General features: G+C 28.6%; 1 protein-coding gene across 2 annotated transcripts in view; it reads left to right on the top strand.

The window, feature by feature from the left end:
* The window catches only part of LOC103578385 (insulin-like receptor), a 136,570-nt gene extending 124,564 nt beyond the window's left edge, over positions 1-12,006 (top strand). The window contains exons 9-12 of one of the 2 annotated variants that reach the window (XR_008404018.1): positions 5,816-6,847; positions 6,937-7,181; positions 7,532-7,607; positions 7,670-7,866. Coding sequence is in view for 1 of the 2 variants with exons in the window: in XM_014440161.2 (XP_014295647.1) it covers positions 5,816-6,847; positions 6,937-7,181; positions 9,336-10,002 (1,944 nt within the window). In the remaining variant the exon portion in view is untranslated. Of the gene's footprint in view, positions 1-5,815; positions 6,848-6,936; positions 7,182-7,531; positions 7,608-7,669; positions 7,867-9,335 lie in introns of those variants that run through there. The other variant, XM_014440161.2, reaches the window with a different exon arrangement.
* Positions 12,007-16,682: the final 4,676 nt, after the last annotated feature.

A 16,682-nucleotide genomic window follows, 5' to 3' on the forward strand; every position in this document is an offset into this window, starting at 1 on the left:
TCCGAAAGTTCGTAAAGATCTAATAAAATTATTTTAAACATACATTTACACAAAACAATTAAAAGAACAAGTTTAGATCTTTCAATTGTGTATTTATCATCAAAATTAAAGAATTTTTTTTTTTTAGTTTTCTTCCATTTTTGCATTAGTTACTCAATAAACGGCGTATAAATTACTACAATTTGTGAAGAATTAAACTTATCAATACGCTATGCTTGGAGTTATGTGAAAGATGAAATTTTTCAAATAACTTCTAACTTACGCCATGAATTGATTCCAAAATCTAATTGGCTCGAAAACTATAAGCCACGTCGAATGCTCAACTATTGAAAAAGAATCAATTGAAAGAATCAATCAAAGAATCAACGCTCTATAACTTTTTAACTAATCTACCAATTTGGATCGCTCTTGCGGCAATTGAAAGAACTTGTTAGCTGTCAACTTTTCTGTGAATTTCAGATCATTCGATCGAATAGACTCTGGAATAATTAAGAAATACGAAAGAAAAATTTTTTTTTAGTTTTTTTTTTTTAATTTCTCAAAAACAACTTGATCAATCGATTCCAAAATCTAATCAGCTTTAGAACTTGATAAAACGCATCAATTGCCTCCTTAATATTTAAATCGGATAATTTGTTCAAGAGATATTGCCAGAGAAAGGAATGGTGAAAAAAAAAGGTTTTTCGCGAATATTTTTGAAACGACTAAATTGAAATAACTGTTTTTTACCATTTCTTTCTCCCGCGATATCTCTCGAACAAATTAACCGATTGAGATGGTTAAGATGGCAATCGATGCGTTTTATCAAATTCTAGAGCTGATTAGATTTTAAAGTCGATCGTTCAAGTCGTTTCTGAGAAATCACTAAAAAACTAAAAAAAAAAATTTGTTTTTTCGTAATTCGCCAATATTTTCGAGTCTACTTGATCAAATGATCTGAAATTTTCAGGAAAGTTGATGGCCAACAAGCTCTTTCGATTGCCACTTTAATCATCCAAATCGGTTCATTAGTTAAAAAGTTGCAAAAAGTTTACACACACAAACATACACACACTCGGACATCATTCTGAAAACAGTCAGAATAGCTTCCTAGGAGAAAACTCGATTTTTAAAATCGGGATAAAAACAATAACATCCCGAATTTTTGAAAATTTACAATTTTTTCTAGCGGGAAGTTAAAAAAACATTCAAATTAAGACAAAACTGTGGACGATATCTAGTAGAGTATTTGAATGAAATTAACAATTATCAATTCAGGGCCTGTTCAGAAAAAACAATCTGGAGATTGATAAATATCTAACCAGATTGTTAGTAAATGAAAAGTCACGTGGTCTAATTACAACTAGAGGAACGAAAGAATACCAGATACTACATTTACCTTCTCCGCAGAGTTTTTTTAACGCATTATGGTACTCGAATTGTTTCTTTGGCTTAACTACATAATATTTATGAACGCAAAAGTTGCGTCTATTTCTTACGGAGTGAATTTCTTAATATATCCTCAATGTAGTTGGTTTAGTCTTCATTGTGTTTTAGTTATAATCTAAAATTATACTTTTCGGTAAGGTAAAGAAGAATTGTCAATATTCTGCCGTGAAAAAATATTTCGAGTTAATTGAACCCAGATCAAATTTTTTTTTCTCCTTCTTCATAAGGAATACGAGCTGCGACAATTTTTCAAAGTGAATTGATTTTAAAAAATATAATGATATAAAAAATATAATATAATGTGAGCGTTTGAGGTGTACACTTTTAGATTTTTCAAATACTTTTTTTGACCTGAAATTCATCGGGATGAGGATTGGATTTTGATAACTTTTCAAATATATATATATTAGGGTGGTCCTTATTTGGGTCATTTTTTAATTTTTATGCTTCCATAGGTTTATGTGGCTCAAAGTAAATAAAAAAAAATATCCTTCAAGTTTCAAATCTCTGCCTCAATTTTAACTCGTGCCGTTCAGCGATGTAAGTTTCCCATTTAAATAAAATGAGGTTTTTGACATTGAATGATTAATTTTTTATTCCAGCCAAAGTAATTGTTCAAAAAATTTGAAACTCTGTTGACTTTATCTTTATACCCTGATTAAAAACTCCGATTGAAACTGATTGAAAACGTCCTATCAGATTTAATCAGAAATTTCTGATTGACTTTCAATCGGAAACTTCCGAATGATTCTGATTGAAAGTTAATCAGAAATTTTCGATTGAATTTTAATCAGTTTCAATCGGATTCAATCGGAAACTTCCGAATGATTCCGATTGAAAGTTAATCAAAAATTTCCGATGGACTTTTAATCAGTTTTAATCGGAGTCATTCGGAAGTTTCCGATTGAATCTGATTGAAACTGATTAAAAGTCAATCGGAAATTTCTGTTTGATTTTCAATCAGTTTCAATCGGATTTAATCAGATTTCCGGAAGGTTTCGATTGTAAATTAATCAAAAATTACCGATTCCCGGAAAAAAATAATTTTATATATTATTAAATGGTAAAAAATTAAAAAATCAAATATATTAAAATCTACGTTGAATCTATATTAACAATTAGATTTTATGTCATGAAGTAATATAGGATATACTATATTACCACCAAAAATGGCACTTGTCACTCTATCAAAGAACAGAGGAGTGCTCGTGTCAGAATTGCTTTCAAATCTGGAATATAATACGTCTGAACTACGTTTCTTACCAGGGACACTTCACAAGTGGTAGGCCCTATCTAGTGGCGAGCATCGAACTACTCCTACTGCTATTGCCTAGGACTGGTGAATTTCCTCTCCTCTACATATATCTTTTCTCCTAAGAAATTTTTCTCTTGGTTCAAGCAACTCTTTTTTCTATTAGTTGGAGCATACGAAAATCCTCGCGTTAAACACCCCCATGAAAAAAATTTATTTAAAAAATATAAGTTAAAATACATAAAATATATTTTAGAATTTATAAAAAATCAATCAGAAAACTATTTTTTTAAGAGCTTGACATTGAAATGAAAATAACTAGAAAAAAAAAAACGAAATTTTGAAAAACTTTATTTATAATAATTTTTGAGAAATGAAATTACCTACAAAAAAGTTTCTATGAGATTTTCTGATAAAACTGATAGTTTCGCCGGAAAAGTAAGAAGATCTCAAAATTTTCTATAAACTTGACTTTAAGCTCAAATAACTTTTGAACAGTTAGATTTTTTAAAAAATGATGAGACTTTTGTTGTAGAGCATTCAATATCCTACAAAAATATCTATCGTGCATAATAATTCGTTGATTGGCTTGTAAGTTAGAAAATTCTAAAAAATAAAAAGTTTTTTTCCCGTGTTATTTAAATAGAAAATAGAAAAATTGATTGACGCAAACCGTAGTATTATTATTAAGAGCTTGGATTGGTACCGAAATTTTTATTTTTAGGTAGACTTTCAATTTTTGGGTACCAAAAAAAAAAAAAAAATTTTTTTTTTAACCAACTTAATATATAATATAATTTTTTATTGATGTTTCCTTTTATTTTCGTGATAGTTTTAAACTCAATCAATACAGTTTTTTAAAAAAAGTTTTTATGTAATCCTGAAAAATGCTTGTTTTAACTTTTTATAAAATTGATTAAATTGGAAAGACAGATAAAATTCTATACTCGGATATTTTAAAAACTGCTGAAGTAGTGATAAATGAAATTCATATCTGCCTAAATTTTAATAATTATCAATACTATCTGAATTGTTATTTTCCGATTGAATCCGATTGAAACTGATTGAAAATTTTCTGTTGGATTTAATCGGATTCAATCGGAAAATAATCGATAGATGAATTATTATTTTCTAATTGAATCCGCTTCGTTTGAAACGAAATTTTTTTTTTCTAGCCGACACAAGAAAATTTTGTTGTTTATATTGAGAAAAAAATTCCCTGAAAATTTCAGCTCTTAAATTTAATTTAAAGTACTTTCTCTCGAGTATCACATTTTTCCATTTAAAAAGTATGTTAATTGAATAACATTTTTTTTAAATTGCTATAACTTAGCCAGATTTTAAGCTATCTTTTCGAAACCAGTTTTAATTTGCAGAGAATTTGTTGAATTTGAAAGTCTATAAAACAAATTGCTCCAACTCGATCTATGTCGATTCTATCTGCTCCGAAAATCTATTTTTTACTTGTTTCATATAATTTTGTTAATAGTGAAAAAAAAAACGGCTCATCGTACGAAAAAGATGCATAGCACCCATTTTTTAGAAAATTTCGTCCTCTACGGAATTGTTTATTATACTTCCCTGCTAAAAAAATCCGAGAGATTCTTATAGCTGTATGTATAAGGTCCTATACTTAACCATATAGCACTTCTCATAGAACTCATTCATTCTCATAAAATCTCTATGGGAATGTATGAGAATCTATGAGATTTTCTAAACAGGGTGATATTGCTAAAGTGCACTGTTTATAAGATACAATCAGTAGAACATTCTACAGTAAAAAAGATTTATACTATATTAAGCTTACAATTTTCATACTGTCTAATGTTAAACTACTCGTATCTCATAGATAATACGCACACCCCTATTAAAAATAAACGAGGGCCGCCTCGTTTGTCATCTACCGTTAGCATTGACGCTAGCCAGTGCCTCGTTTCATTTTTACTAAGGACTTTAGCTATATATCTAGCTCATCAGGAAGATAGTTTAAAATCAATTAGAACATTCTACACGGAGAAATAAAAAATTGATCAATCGGGATAAAATCGAGAAATAAATTATTATTTTCCGATTGAATCTGATTGAATTTTTTTCAATCAGTTTTAATCGGTTTCAATCGGAAAATAATTTAAAAAAAATTATTATTTTCCGATTGAATCTGATTGAAACTGATTGAGATATTTCAATCGGATTTAATCAGATTCAATCGGAAAATAATCGAAAATTAAAATTATTATTTCCCGATTGAATCTGATTGAAATTCAATCGGAGGCCTCAAACGCTCCCGAACATTTCTGATTGAAAATTCGTTTCCGATTGAAACTGATAGAATTCTGACTGAGTTTCAATCAGATTCAATCGGATTCAATCGGAGTTTTTAATCAGGGATAATAGTAGCTATTCCTCAGAATTTTTAGTGATTTTTCGCTTTTTTTTATTCTTATCTGAAATTTTTTTTTAACAGTGGTTGTCAGATATTTTCGACTAAGTTTTTCTCGGAAACAAAATCTCTAAAGAGGAACTACAGACTGCATATTGATGCACTACTGTCTCATTTAGCAAGGCGCGCTTTAATTTTTTGATAATATTCGTTTGTTTATGAGAAAAACTTGACCAACGTTCTGATTACTGTATTAGTGCAACAAAGATAATACCGTCCACTCACTTGGGTGCGAGAGTGAAAAAAGTAAGCGCTCCTGAAAAGGATGCAAAGTGATTTGTTGTTATTTAAAAAAAAATATTAGATAAAAATAAAAAGTAATTTTTCTTTTTTTCATCTTGCTGTACCTCCAAAATTGTAGTCGATAAAAATCTGTGAAAATTCTGAGGAATAGCTACTATTATAAGGATAAAATCTACAGAGTTTCAAATTTTTTGACCAATTACTTTGGTCGGAATAAAAAATTAATCGTTCAATACCAAAAACCCCATGTTATTTAAATAGGAAATTCACATCGCTGTGCGGCACGGGTTAAAATTGAGATAGAGACCTGAAACTTAAAGGATATTTTTTTTTATTTATTTCGAACCACATGAGCCTATAAGAGCATAAAAATTAAAAAATGTCCAAAATAAAGACCACCCTAATATATATACATATATATAATTTACTGATTAATTTAATTTTATTTTTAGATTCAACCTATTGTAGTTTGCATCAGTAGACAAAAATTTATCAGTGATAATAAGTCTTGTATCACTAAAGATTTACCCGCTGGTAATTATTCGGTGATAGTTCGAGCTACGAGTTTAGCAGGGAGTGGTGCTGATTCGGAAGTACTTTATGTTTATATCGATGAAGATAGCGCAAAAGAAGTATTTTGGATTGTTTTTTGGTCAGTTTCCAGCATAGTTATCTTGATAACATCTTTAACTACAGTTTATGTATGCAAGCGTAAGCTCTTGCAGAATGTACCAAGTAGAAGATTGATAGCAACTGTAAATCCAGAATATGTCAGTACTGCTTATGTGCCTGATGAATGGGAAGTACCAAGGAAAAAGATTCGTTTATCACGAGAATTGGGTAATGGTTCATTTGGTATGGTTTATGAAGGTGTTGCTAAAGATATTAGTAAATTAAAACCTGAAATAAGATGTGCTGTAAAAACTGTCAATGAAAATGCAACTGATCGTGAACGTATAGAATTTTTAAATGAAGCATCGGTAATGAAAGCTTTCAATACTCATCACGTTGTAAGATTACTTGGTGTCGTATCTCGAGGTCAACCCCCTTACGTTATCATGGAATTGATGGTAAATGGTGATCTTAAAACATATTTACGAAGTCATCGACCTGACCAGTGTGAAAATATGTCAAGGCAACCTCCTACACTCAAAAGAATTATACGAATGGCCGCCGAAATTTCCGATGGGATGGCTTATTTATCAGCGAAAAAATTTGTTCACAGAGATTTAGCAGCTCGTAATTGTATGGTAGCAGAAGATCTTACTGTAAAAATTGGTGACTTTGGTATGACTAGAGATATATATGAAACTGATTATTATCGAAAAGGAACGAAAGGTCTTTTGCCTGTTCGGTGGATGGCGCCTGAAAGTTTGAAAGACGGTGTATTTACTAGCTATTCAGATGTATGGAGTTACGGAATAGTATTATGGGAAATGGTCACGCTTGCTTCTCAGCCATATCAAGGATTATCGAATGATCAAGTATATTTATAATTATTTTATTAATAATAGTTTAATTAATGGGTATTTAGGCACCAATTCTTGATTAATCTTTTATTTTATAAACTTAGGTATTGCGTTATGTAATCGACGGAGGAGTAATGGAACGCCCCGAAAATTGTCCCGATTCTCTTTATCGATTAATGAGAGGCACGTGGAATCAAAAAGCTGTGCGACGGCCTACATTTATTCATATCACTTCTATACTTTTAAAGGAGGCATCTTTAGAAGGTTTTGAAGCTGTCAGTTTTTATCACAGTCCGGAAGGAATCGAAGCTCGTAATCAAAACACTTCTCTTTCACCACTCAATGACAAGTAAGTAATTTTTTATTATTAAATGTATTCATCAAAAATATCGACTAAAGATTTAGTATTCTCAAAAATTATCAGAGTTTTTAAAGTTTTAATTTTGCCTAAGATTATCGTATCAAGATATAAATGCTTTTAAAAATCCAAAAGTCAACTCGTCAAAATTATGCTATAATAATTATAAAAATCCATCATTTTTTCCATTTGTGATTCAAAAGTATAGATAGATTTCCGAAAAATCTACCTGAAAAAAAACTTAATTTTTATTTAATTTTGAAAATAATGTCATAAGTGTGCTCTATTAGCTCAATTTTCGACTGTAAAAATATATCTACATAATAACGATTAATGTACAGATGAACTCTAAACCATTTATATTTTTGCAACTGAATGGCATCGCAACAATAACGGCACTGGTCTGGAGAGTAGAAGGTACTAGCTATGAATCCCTGTAAGATTGAATGTTTTGTAATCGTAAATTCGCAATGTTTCAGCGTACTTTCGAAAAGTGTTGATCATCACTGATGTAAAAAAAGACAGATCTGAAGTGAATATTTATTGAAAAATTCGGGGTAATGGTTGGCCCTGCGAGCGAGCTCCAAAACTTCCCGCTGTTTTTGAGCTCCTTGAGATCGAAAATACCCTTGCGTGCAATTGTTTGTTTTGTGAGCTTTTCAAGCTCAAACTTTTACATTTTATGTTAAAGTTTGGAAATTTAGGAATCGGAAATAATTAATGAACAATTTTTTTTTTAATTTTTATTCACGATTATGTATAATAAAATAAAATATTCGAACAAATTATTAAAAATGGTGTTTTTTCAATAATTTTGTTGATAATATTATTGAAACTAAAGAATGACTTGCATTATGTGGTGATCGAAAGAAATCACAAAGTCGAAGAGTTGGTATGAATTTGAACACATTTTAGTATATTACATTATGATTTCAAAAAAAAGGGATAAATAACAAAATGTTATTCTTTAAACTTTTTTACGCCATTATCTTTTAAATTAACCAACGAATTTTGATGTTCAATATGACAATCGGCGAATTTTATCGAGTCCTAGAGCTGATTAAAATTTGAAATTGAACTGTTCAGCTGTTTCAGAAATATTTGGAAAAATCGGTTTTTTAACATTTCTTTGCCTCACGATATCTCTCGAACGAATTAATTGATTGAGATGGTTAAGGTGGCAACCGACTTATTTTTTTGAATTTCAGAGTCGATTCGATTTCAAAATCAATCGATCGAGTCATTTCTGAAAAATTTTTAAAAAAACTGAAAAAAAATTTTTTTTTTTTTTCGTGTTTCTTTTATATCCTTAAGTCTAATTAGTCGATCAATCTGAAATTTTCAGAAAAGTTGATGGCTAGCAAGCTTTTTCGATTTCCACAAGAACACACACACATACACACATACGTATATATACAAGCATTCGGTCATCATTGTGAAAATAGTCAAAGTAGCTTCTTCGGATCTCGTCGACATCTGAAGAAAACTCGATTTTTAAAAATCGGAGTGAAAATAGCTTCCCGAATTTTAACAAATTTTCAATTTTCTTTGTAGGAAGTTAAAAAAAAATTTTATTAATTAAAGGGTCTGAAGATAAAAAATAAATTTTTGACAGTTGTCTAAGGGCTAATTTTTCAAACCGGGTTTATTTTTAATCTGGCTTTAAATTACTATTGCTGGCGTATCTATGAAGCATTCCATACCACATCAACAACTTTTTAACCCAACCCTTTTGATTTTGGTCATTTTTTGATATGTTTTGGTAAGTATCTTAAACAACTTGAGTACCAATTTTCAGCTTTCTATTCGAACTGGTCTTGAATAATCGATTTTTTTTTTTTTATTTTTGAGTGACAAATTTTCAACTAATGATAAAACAGTTGTAAATGTTGATATCGAAAAAAATTAGGTATCATTTTGTTCGTTCTCAAATGAAAATTATAAAATCATTTCAAAGCAATATTAGAATTTGATAATGATTTTCTGTTGTACCTTGATACGATTATCTTAGTCAGAGTGATATTATTCAAAACTAAAGTATTTTTTTTAGAGGTAAATAATCATAAGTCAATTTATCTGATAAATTTATCTGTAATTTACAATATTTATTTAAGATTGAATGATATTTTATTATTATTAATATAGTGACTTCGAAATGGCTCCACTAGAAGATTTAAGAGAAGATGAACAAGAAGGAGACGAAGATTTACCTTTGCGTGAAGATTTCGGCGACTTCGCAACCGTTGAACCAAGTTGCTTCAAAAACAGTCCAGATATAAGATATGATTTAAAACCATACGGAGATAATTCAAAAATTCCCGCGAGCTTCCATGATTTAAACTCTTCGAAAATACCTCTTAAAGCTGGTTTTGATGACTTTGACGGTGTATCAGTAGGGTCTTTATGCTCTAGTAAGGATACACTAAATTTCCCATTTGCGGAAGAAAGCCTCAAATCAGTTAAAAATTCCCCGTCCATAAAGAACAATAGTACGAATCGAAGAAACATAAGTCCATTATCGAGTAAAAACTCTTTAAGCCCACAAAACAAGAGAAATCAAATTATCTTGCGGAATCGAGGACAGAATAAATCGGTTCATAATATTGATGATTTGGATTACGAAAATCAAAGTACTGAACTAATGTCCAATGCTGAAATGAAAGATATTAATTCCACTCAATTAGATTATTCTTCATTAGATAATGTAGATGTCACCATTTCAGTTCAAGAAGCGGAACCACAATCTCAGACTGATTATTTAGAAAAATGTGAAAGTCTGAATAATGGATACATTAGTAGAACAACTACGTAGTTTAAAGAGCATTTGTGGTGCGCATCAAAAGTTTATTGTTTGTTATTAAAATATAAGCTACATATGTGAAGCTTTTTTTTCTATGAAACTTTTAAATTATAGAATCGGTACAAGCATGAATGGTTGATAATTGATGAAGCTTTGGAATCATAAATAGATAAAGGCTTTTGAGACTTTATGTACACTACAGTGTATATATCTGTAAATGAATAATACTACATTTTTTTTTTTTTCTAGTAACTATTTCAATTAGTATATCGTATTAAAGGAGTCGTTACTCTAGAACTGTTTATGTTCTTTTTCTTTTCTTTTTTTTTTCTTTTAAATCAAGATTTTCAGTATCTTCCGTATTAACAAATTCATTGTCTTAAGTCGTTAACCAATTCATGTGCATAGATTCATAATTTCTACTACTTAACAATTAAATTATGAAATTTTTACATTCGATTAGCCCTGTAGCTATTTTACACACCTATACACACTCTCGCAAATGTGAATAATTATAAATATATATTAGGGTAACTTAACAATCCTCATTTTTAAAATTCGTAGGCCTCAACTCAAAATATGTTCATTCTTATGTAGTAAACAGACTTCCATAAAGTTAAGCAGGGCTTGATAACTTTAACAAATCGATCAAAATTTTTTAATTTTGAAAATCATAAAAATAACTTTTTTCTTTTTATTTGATTGCTATTTACATAATGAAATTTAATTAAATGCTTGTTATCAAAGTTATTGAAAAAATAAAAAGTAAAAACTGTTTTTAAGTAGCCACTTTGAAGTCGCGAGTATAAGGGTGCATTCAGAAATGTTCTAGCTCATGCTAAAATATTTCCGAATGCACTCAAAATTTTAAAATATATTCTTCATTTTAGTATTATATGTTTTTTTAAATTTTATATTAACTCATATGAATCCATGCGTGGCTTCAGGCAAACATAAAAATTAATTTATGAGTGTGAAAAATATTTTTACAAGATTGTTTTATCATGATAATAGTAATGAAGACTTTATTCCGATAAGAATTAATATATTTTGGATTTTTAATTTGAAAACAAGTGATAAATTCACAACCATAATCCTTAAAAGTTTACGTAACTCCGCTAACGGTTACCACTGGCCTATTCCTTTAGCAATTAAAAGAAGTGATTTCCAAATTTTTAATCTTTTCTCTTAGAATTTCATTTTATATTTTATTAAATAAAAAATAACAATAGACTAATCCTCATGAAAATGCTTATGGTGAAATAAAAATTCACAAAACTCGCCAATCTTAATTTTTAGCTTAACATTTTTTTAGGAGAGTACTAATGACTTTAACTGCAATTTTTCATTAAAAAATAGGAGTCTGAAAACAAATAAAATATTTAAGAATCCACCCTGACCTCTGTTACGTGTTTATGAAAAAAATTTCAACCATTAAATAATCAAATCATGTTGAAGTATATAGACACATTTTTTTTTTATTTCTACATAATAATTTTAACCAAACTAACAGCTTTTTATACTCTACTAATTTTTTCAAAATCATAACATTATTAGTAAAATTTTTTACGGCTATGGATGTATTCGGCGACTTGTTCTTGCTCTGCTCGAAACTATACTCTCACATATAAATGCATTTTGTCCAAGCAAGCATCCGTATATGCTATGTATGAAATCCAAAAATATTATGAATGTATATTTTATAGCGGTTTATTAGTTAAAAACGATTTTGATTATAAATCACGATTATTTAAAAATTAGTCAAATATCTAGAGTAGCGACTACCTACCATTTGATAAGTAATTCTTAACTTGAAAACTAATTTTTATATAAATTAAAAACTTTAGTTTTATTGGTGCAGGTTCAATTGAGTTATAAATTAAATCTTTTCATATACCTAAAGTTGCTATGATTGTAAAATTCAGGTTAAAGTTGCGTTGCTGAATTTGGCATTACGATACTTGATCACTTTATTCACCTATATAATATTAATAAAATAGACTTTTCTTATAACTATTTTTTATGAGTATATTTAAAAAATTTTCAAGTGCACACCTCAAACTCTAAAGCACAATAAAATATATCAATCAAAACTCAAAATTCATTTCCATTTTGACTTACGATATTTATGAAATCTTCAGTCAATAAATTATAATAAAGAAATTATCATTTTTTTATTCTACAAGTTACATAAACGATAAACAATTTAAATTTCGTTAATTAATGTGCGTGACATTGTACTTCTCAGCTAGAACACCTAAGACGTAAATGACTGATAAGTTTTCAAAAAAGTACTACCTTGGTGGATCCGATTTATGGTAAATTAAGATAATTGTCGTAATTTACGGTGGTTGGAAGAATGACGGTATTTTTGGTAAAATAACATAATTTACGGTAAACCACGGTATTCTACGGTAAACATACGGTATTTTACGGTAAGCATACTGAATTTCACGGCAAAAGTACAATACTTTAACCGTATATTTGTAGTAACAGAACAGTAGTTTTCTGTAGAATTGTTACAAGCCTGCGTTATGTTACCGTAAAGTGAAGTATTGCACTGTAAAAACTGTAAAAATAAATAAGTATACTGTACTTACAGTAAAAATGCCGCAAATTACAGTAAATTGCAGTATTTTACCGTAATTCACAGGAAATACCATAACTTACCTATATTACTGTAAAATACCGTAACTTGCAGCACATTTGCTTTAGAAATATCGTATTTTACAGTAAATTACCGCAAAAATGCGGTAAATTGCCGCAATTTATCGTAATTTGGACCCGTCAGGGTACTTGGCAAAAATGACTAAAACTTATTTTTTAAGTATCTTCTTAGTCTGTTACATCTACTCTTGACAGTTGTTTAAATTTTTTGACTTGATCCAGAGAGTAGAAAGTAAAAGTAAAACGTACTAATAGATAGCCTACTCAAGATATCAATTTATTGTTAACTAATTTATCATTATGAAATGAGATATTTATTTTAAAATCTAATGTAAGAAAATTTTTTCTAATTCTAATTTAGCATTAATTTACTTACAAAATGCTAATTGTACATTTCATTCCATCTTAATTGACAACAGCGAAAAATGAGAATTTATGAATTCACTTAAATATTTTAAATAATTACTATACAAGTATGTAAATAGAACAGTCAACATCATTTTAATTAAAAATTATATTTTCTTCTTCGAGATCAATATCGATATTAATAGGCGTAAAACTATATTAAATTTATTTAATATAAATTTTCCTTCGTGATAGCGTGATTTTTATGCAATTTTATTTCTATTATACGATATTCACATGATAATTTATTCCATTGCACTATGTAAACTATATAGACACTAAGGTGGGTCAAAAAAATCAACTATTTCTTTTTTTACGTGCCACGGAAAAATGGGTTGCTAGACACCTTAAAAAATTCACACCAAATATGAGCTCTTAATTTTAATAGGAAGATCCTCCGCATCGCGGTTTTTAATTGTTTCTCAGCCCAATAGAAAAAAATTCATACCTCATCATTAATTGATTGTACAGAAAAATGTTCTTAAAAAATTTGGTCGCAAATCTAATGCTCTACAAAAAAGGTCTCTTATATTTTTTCCGTAAACCTCACCATTTGAATGATATTGAAGATTTAAGTTTAGTTATTTCAAAACGAATTTCATTTTTGTTTATGACTTTTATAGCTTGACAATAAATAACTACTGTTAAATGCGCAATACAAATTTGTGTAGGAAATTAACTGCTCTATAAAAATGGTATCTTATGTTTTGGTAATTAAATTAAGCGTTCAAAAGATATTCATCATCAAACTTTCATGTGTACTGATTTTAAAAGTATTTGAATAGATATTCAAAAAATTTCAATTTAATTCTTAAGTTTTGAAAAAATTTACACGAAATTTATTTTTTATCGACTGACAAACTTCAAAATATTTTTCAAGTTTTTTTTATGTGTAAGGATCTTTGTCTACATTAAAAAAAATTAAGTGTACATTATTTAACAGCTTAGTTAATTATTTATTAATAAAAAAACAAAGTTTTCTCTATAAATATATTATGATTTGTTTCAGTTATAGAGAAAAAAAATGTCCACTTAATTATAAAAAAGTTTTTTATTTCAATTTTTAACTGAGTTAGTAATTTTCAAAAAATTTTTTGTTGCAAGTAGGGTAATTTTTTCTATGCTCTTTAACAACGCAATAAAAACCGAAATTCCTCTATGTAGAGAAAAAGTTTTCCCTAGGCCAATATCCAGCTATAGTGGAAACATTTTTAAAGACGTTTTGAAGACGTTATCGAAAAAGAAACATGGTCGTGATTTCTAATGATTAAAAATAAAATGTTTAGAATTATTGAAAAAAAATTTTCAAAAATGTTGAAAATAAAACTCAAATAATACCTATATTAATAACAAAAAATGAAATTTGTATGAAATTCATAAATTAAATTGAAATTTTTCGATTATCTAATCAAAAATTCTTAACATCAGTACACATAAAAATTTGATGATGAATATCTTTGAACGCTTAATTTAATCGCCAAAATGTAAGACACTATCTTCATAGAGCAGTTAATTTCCTACAAAAATTTGTATTGTGCATTTTATAATAGTCATTTATTGTCGAGTTATAAAATTCATAAACAAAACTGAAATTTGTCTTAAAATGATCAAACTTAAATCTTCAATATCACAATCAATTAATAATGAGTTATGAATTTTTTTCTATTGGACTGAGAAAAAAAATAAAAAACTGCGATGCGGAGTATTTTTTTATTAAAATTCAGAGCTCATGTTTGGTAAGAATTTTTTTAAGGTGTCTAGCAGCCCATTTTTCCGTGGCTCTTGTAAAAAAAAAAAAATTGTTGATTTTTTTGACCCACCCTAATAGACACGAATTGATGTAGCGATGAAAAATTTTTAAACGAGAGTACGTCACATTCAATGCTCTGCGCTTGAGGTGTGCAACAAATTTTCAAGCGAATTATGACTAGAATTAAGATGTTACTTCCTTTATCTGTTTCGATGATAAAAATGTCAAAGAATAAATTTATTTCGATAGTGGTCATACAAGGTCAACAACTAATTTTTTTAAATTTCTTAAATTATGAAAGGAAAAATTTTATATTCAGATATTTCAGTTAGGCGGAATATTAAAAGTTATTACTCAAAGCAACCTTTTAGTGGTCATTGTGTCGTAATGGAAACCCTTGCGATTTTGATTATACCTGCCATTTACGGTAAGAATACGGTATATCTGCCATCTGCCCAAGCTCAAAATATATTAATTTATGCAAATCTTATATGACACTTCTTTAAAAGTGTTACCGTATAAAATGGTATTTATGCTGCTTTTTTACAGCTTAGATATGTAAATATATGCATGTCTTTAAAACAACATCTATGTAATTTTATCACCGTGTATTTAAGGCAGACTAATTATAGAAGTTATTGAATTTACACTCTATAAACCCAGTTTTAACTGGTCCCCATACAGTATAGATTCAGTAAAAAATTAACGAAGTAAATGTATTCGTTATGAATATGCAGTAGATATACCGTGATAGACTAATAGTATAGATCTGTTGTATAATCAAAACCGCTTGGAAAAAATTAATGTAAAGAATCTTAATAATTTATTTATAAAACCGTAATATACATGCAACTCAATACCGTTAAAAATAGATAGAATAAGCCTCGAAATACAAGACTGATTAGCTAAATCCATCTGTATAATCTCGCAATTTATAATGAGTAAAAGATACCCAAGAAGTTTTGAAAATTTTTTTTTCTTTTATCTATAAACGCCATTTCGTTCTGTCTGGAAACAATCTTAATTAAATGTATGTTAATAACTTTTTATTTATTCATTGATGATGATGATGATGATGATGATGATGATGATGATGATTACACTACTACAGTATCAACACTGCTACTATTTCTACTATTACTATTCTTTTTTTTTATGGAACTAGTTAAAAATTGAAAATATTAGCTACTTTAGAAGGTTTTAACTTGATTTTTACTTCTTTTTATCTTTATATATATTTTGAGCCAAGACGCTCGTCATCTTGTAATCTATATTATTAAGAGAATAAGGAAAATTTTGTTCCCGCCATACCTGTAGGATAGAATTGGTTAATGTTATTAAATTTGGTATCGTTAAAAGGGTCTTGACTTGAATTTGTGCCTTTTCATAGTTCAAACTCTTTTTTATTGCCATATATTGAGATAAATTCATTTATTTGTATCATTCGAATTACATTCAAATTACGCGAGAAAAAAGACAATCGTATTTATTTTCTTTAAATAAATTAATATTTTAATTTTTCTGTCACTAATTATGACTAAATGTCATTGAATATAGCTATATTATTTGTATCACGTTACCAATTTCAACGTGACATATTTTTATACGTTCTTTTGGTTTTAGCGAGCTTCTCAAACCAAAAGAGCGTACGAAGAAAAAAAAGGATAGCTATATATTATCTAGTACAGCCACAGTAAAAAAGAGTATTGATGCTGTACAAAATTGAAAGAAGGATTCCTTCGCGGTTTTGAGAATACCGTAAAAATGCCGTAAATATTCAGCATTTATGCGCATGCCGTAAATTTATCGATATAATTTGCTATTGTCATAGTTAGATTGGCCAGTTTTTTTAATATAGTTATGCAGTATA

The sequence above is a fragment of the Microplitis demolitor genome, chromosome 7, assembly GCF_026212275.2.
Source record: "Microplitis demolitor isolate Queensland-Clemson2020A chromosome 7, iyMicDemo2.1a, whole genome shotgun sequence".
Taxonomy (NCBI): Eukaryota; Metazoa; Arthropoda; class Insecta; order Hymenoptera; family Braconidae; genus Microplitis; species Microplitis demolitor.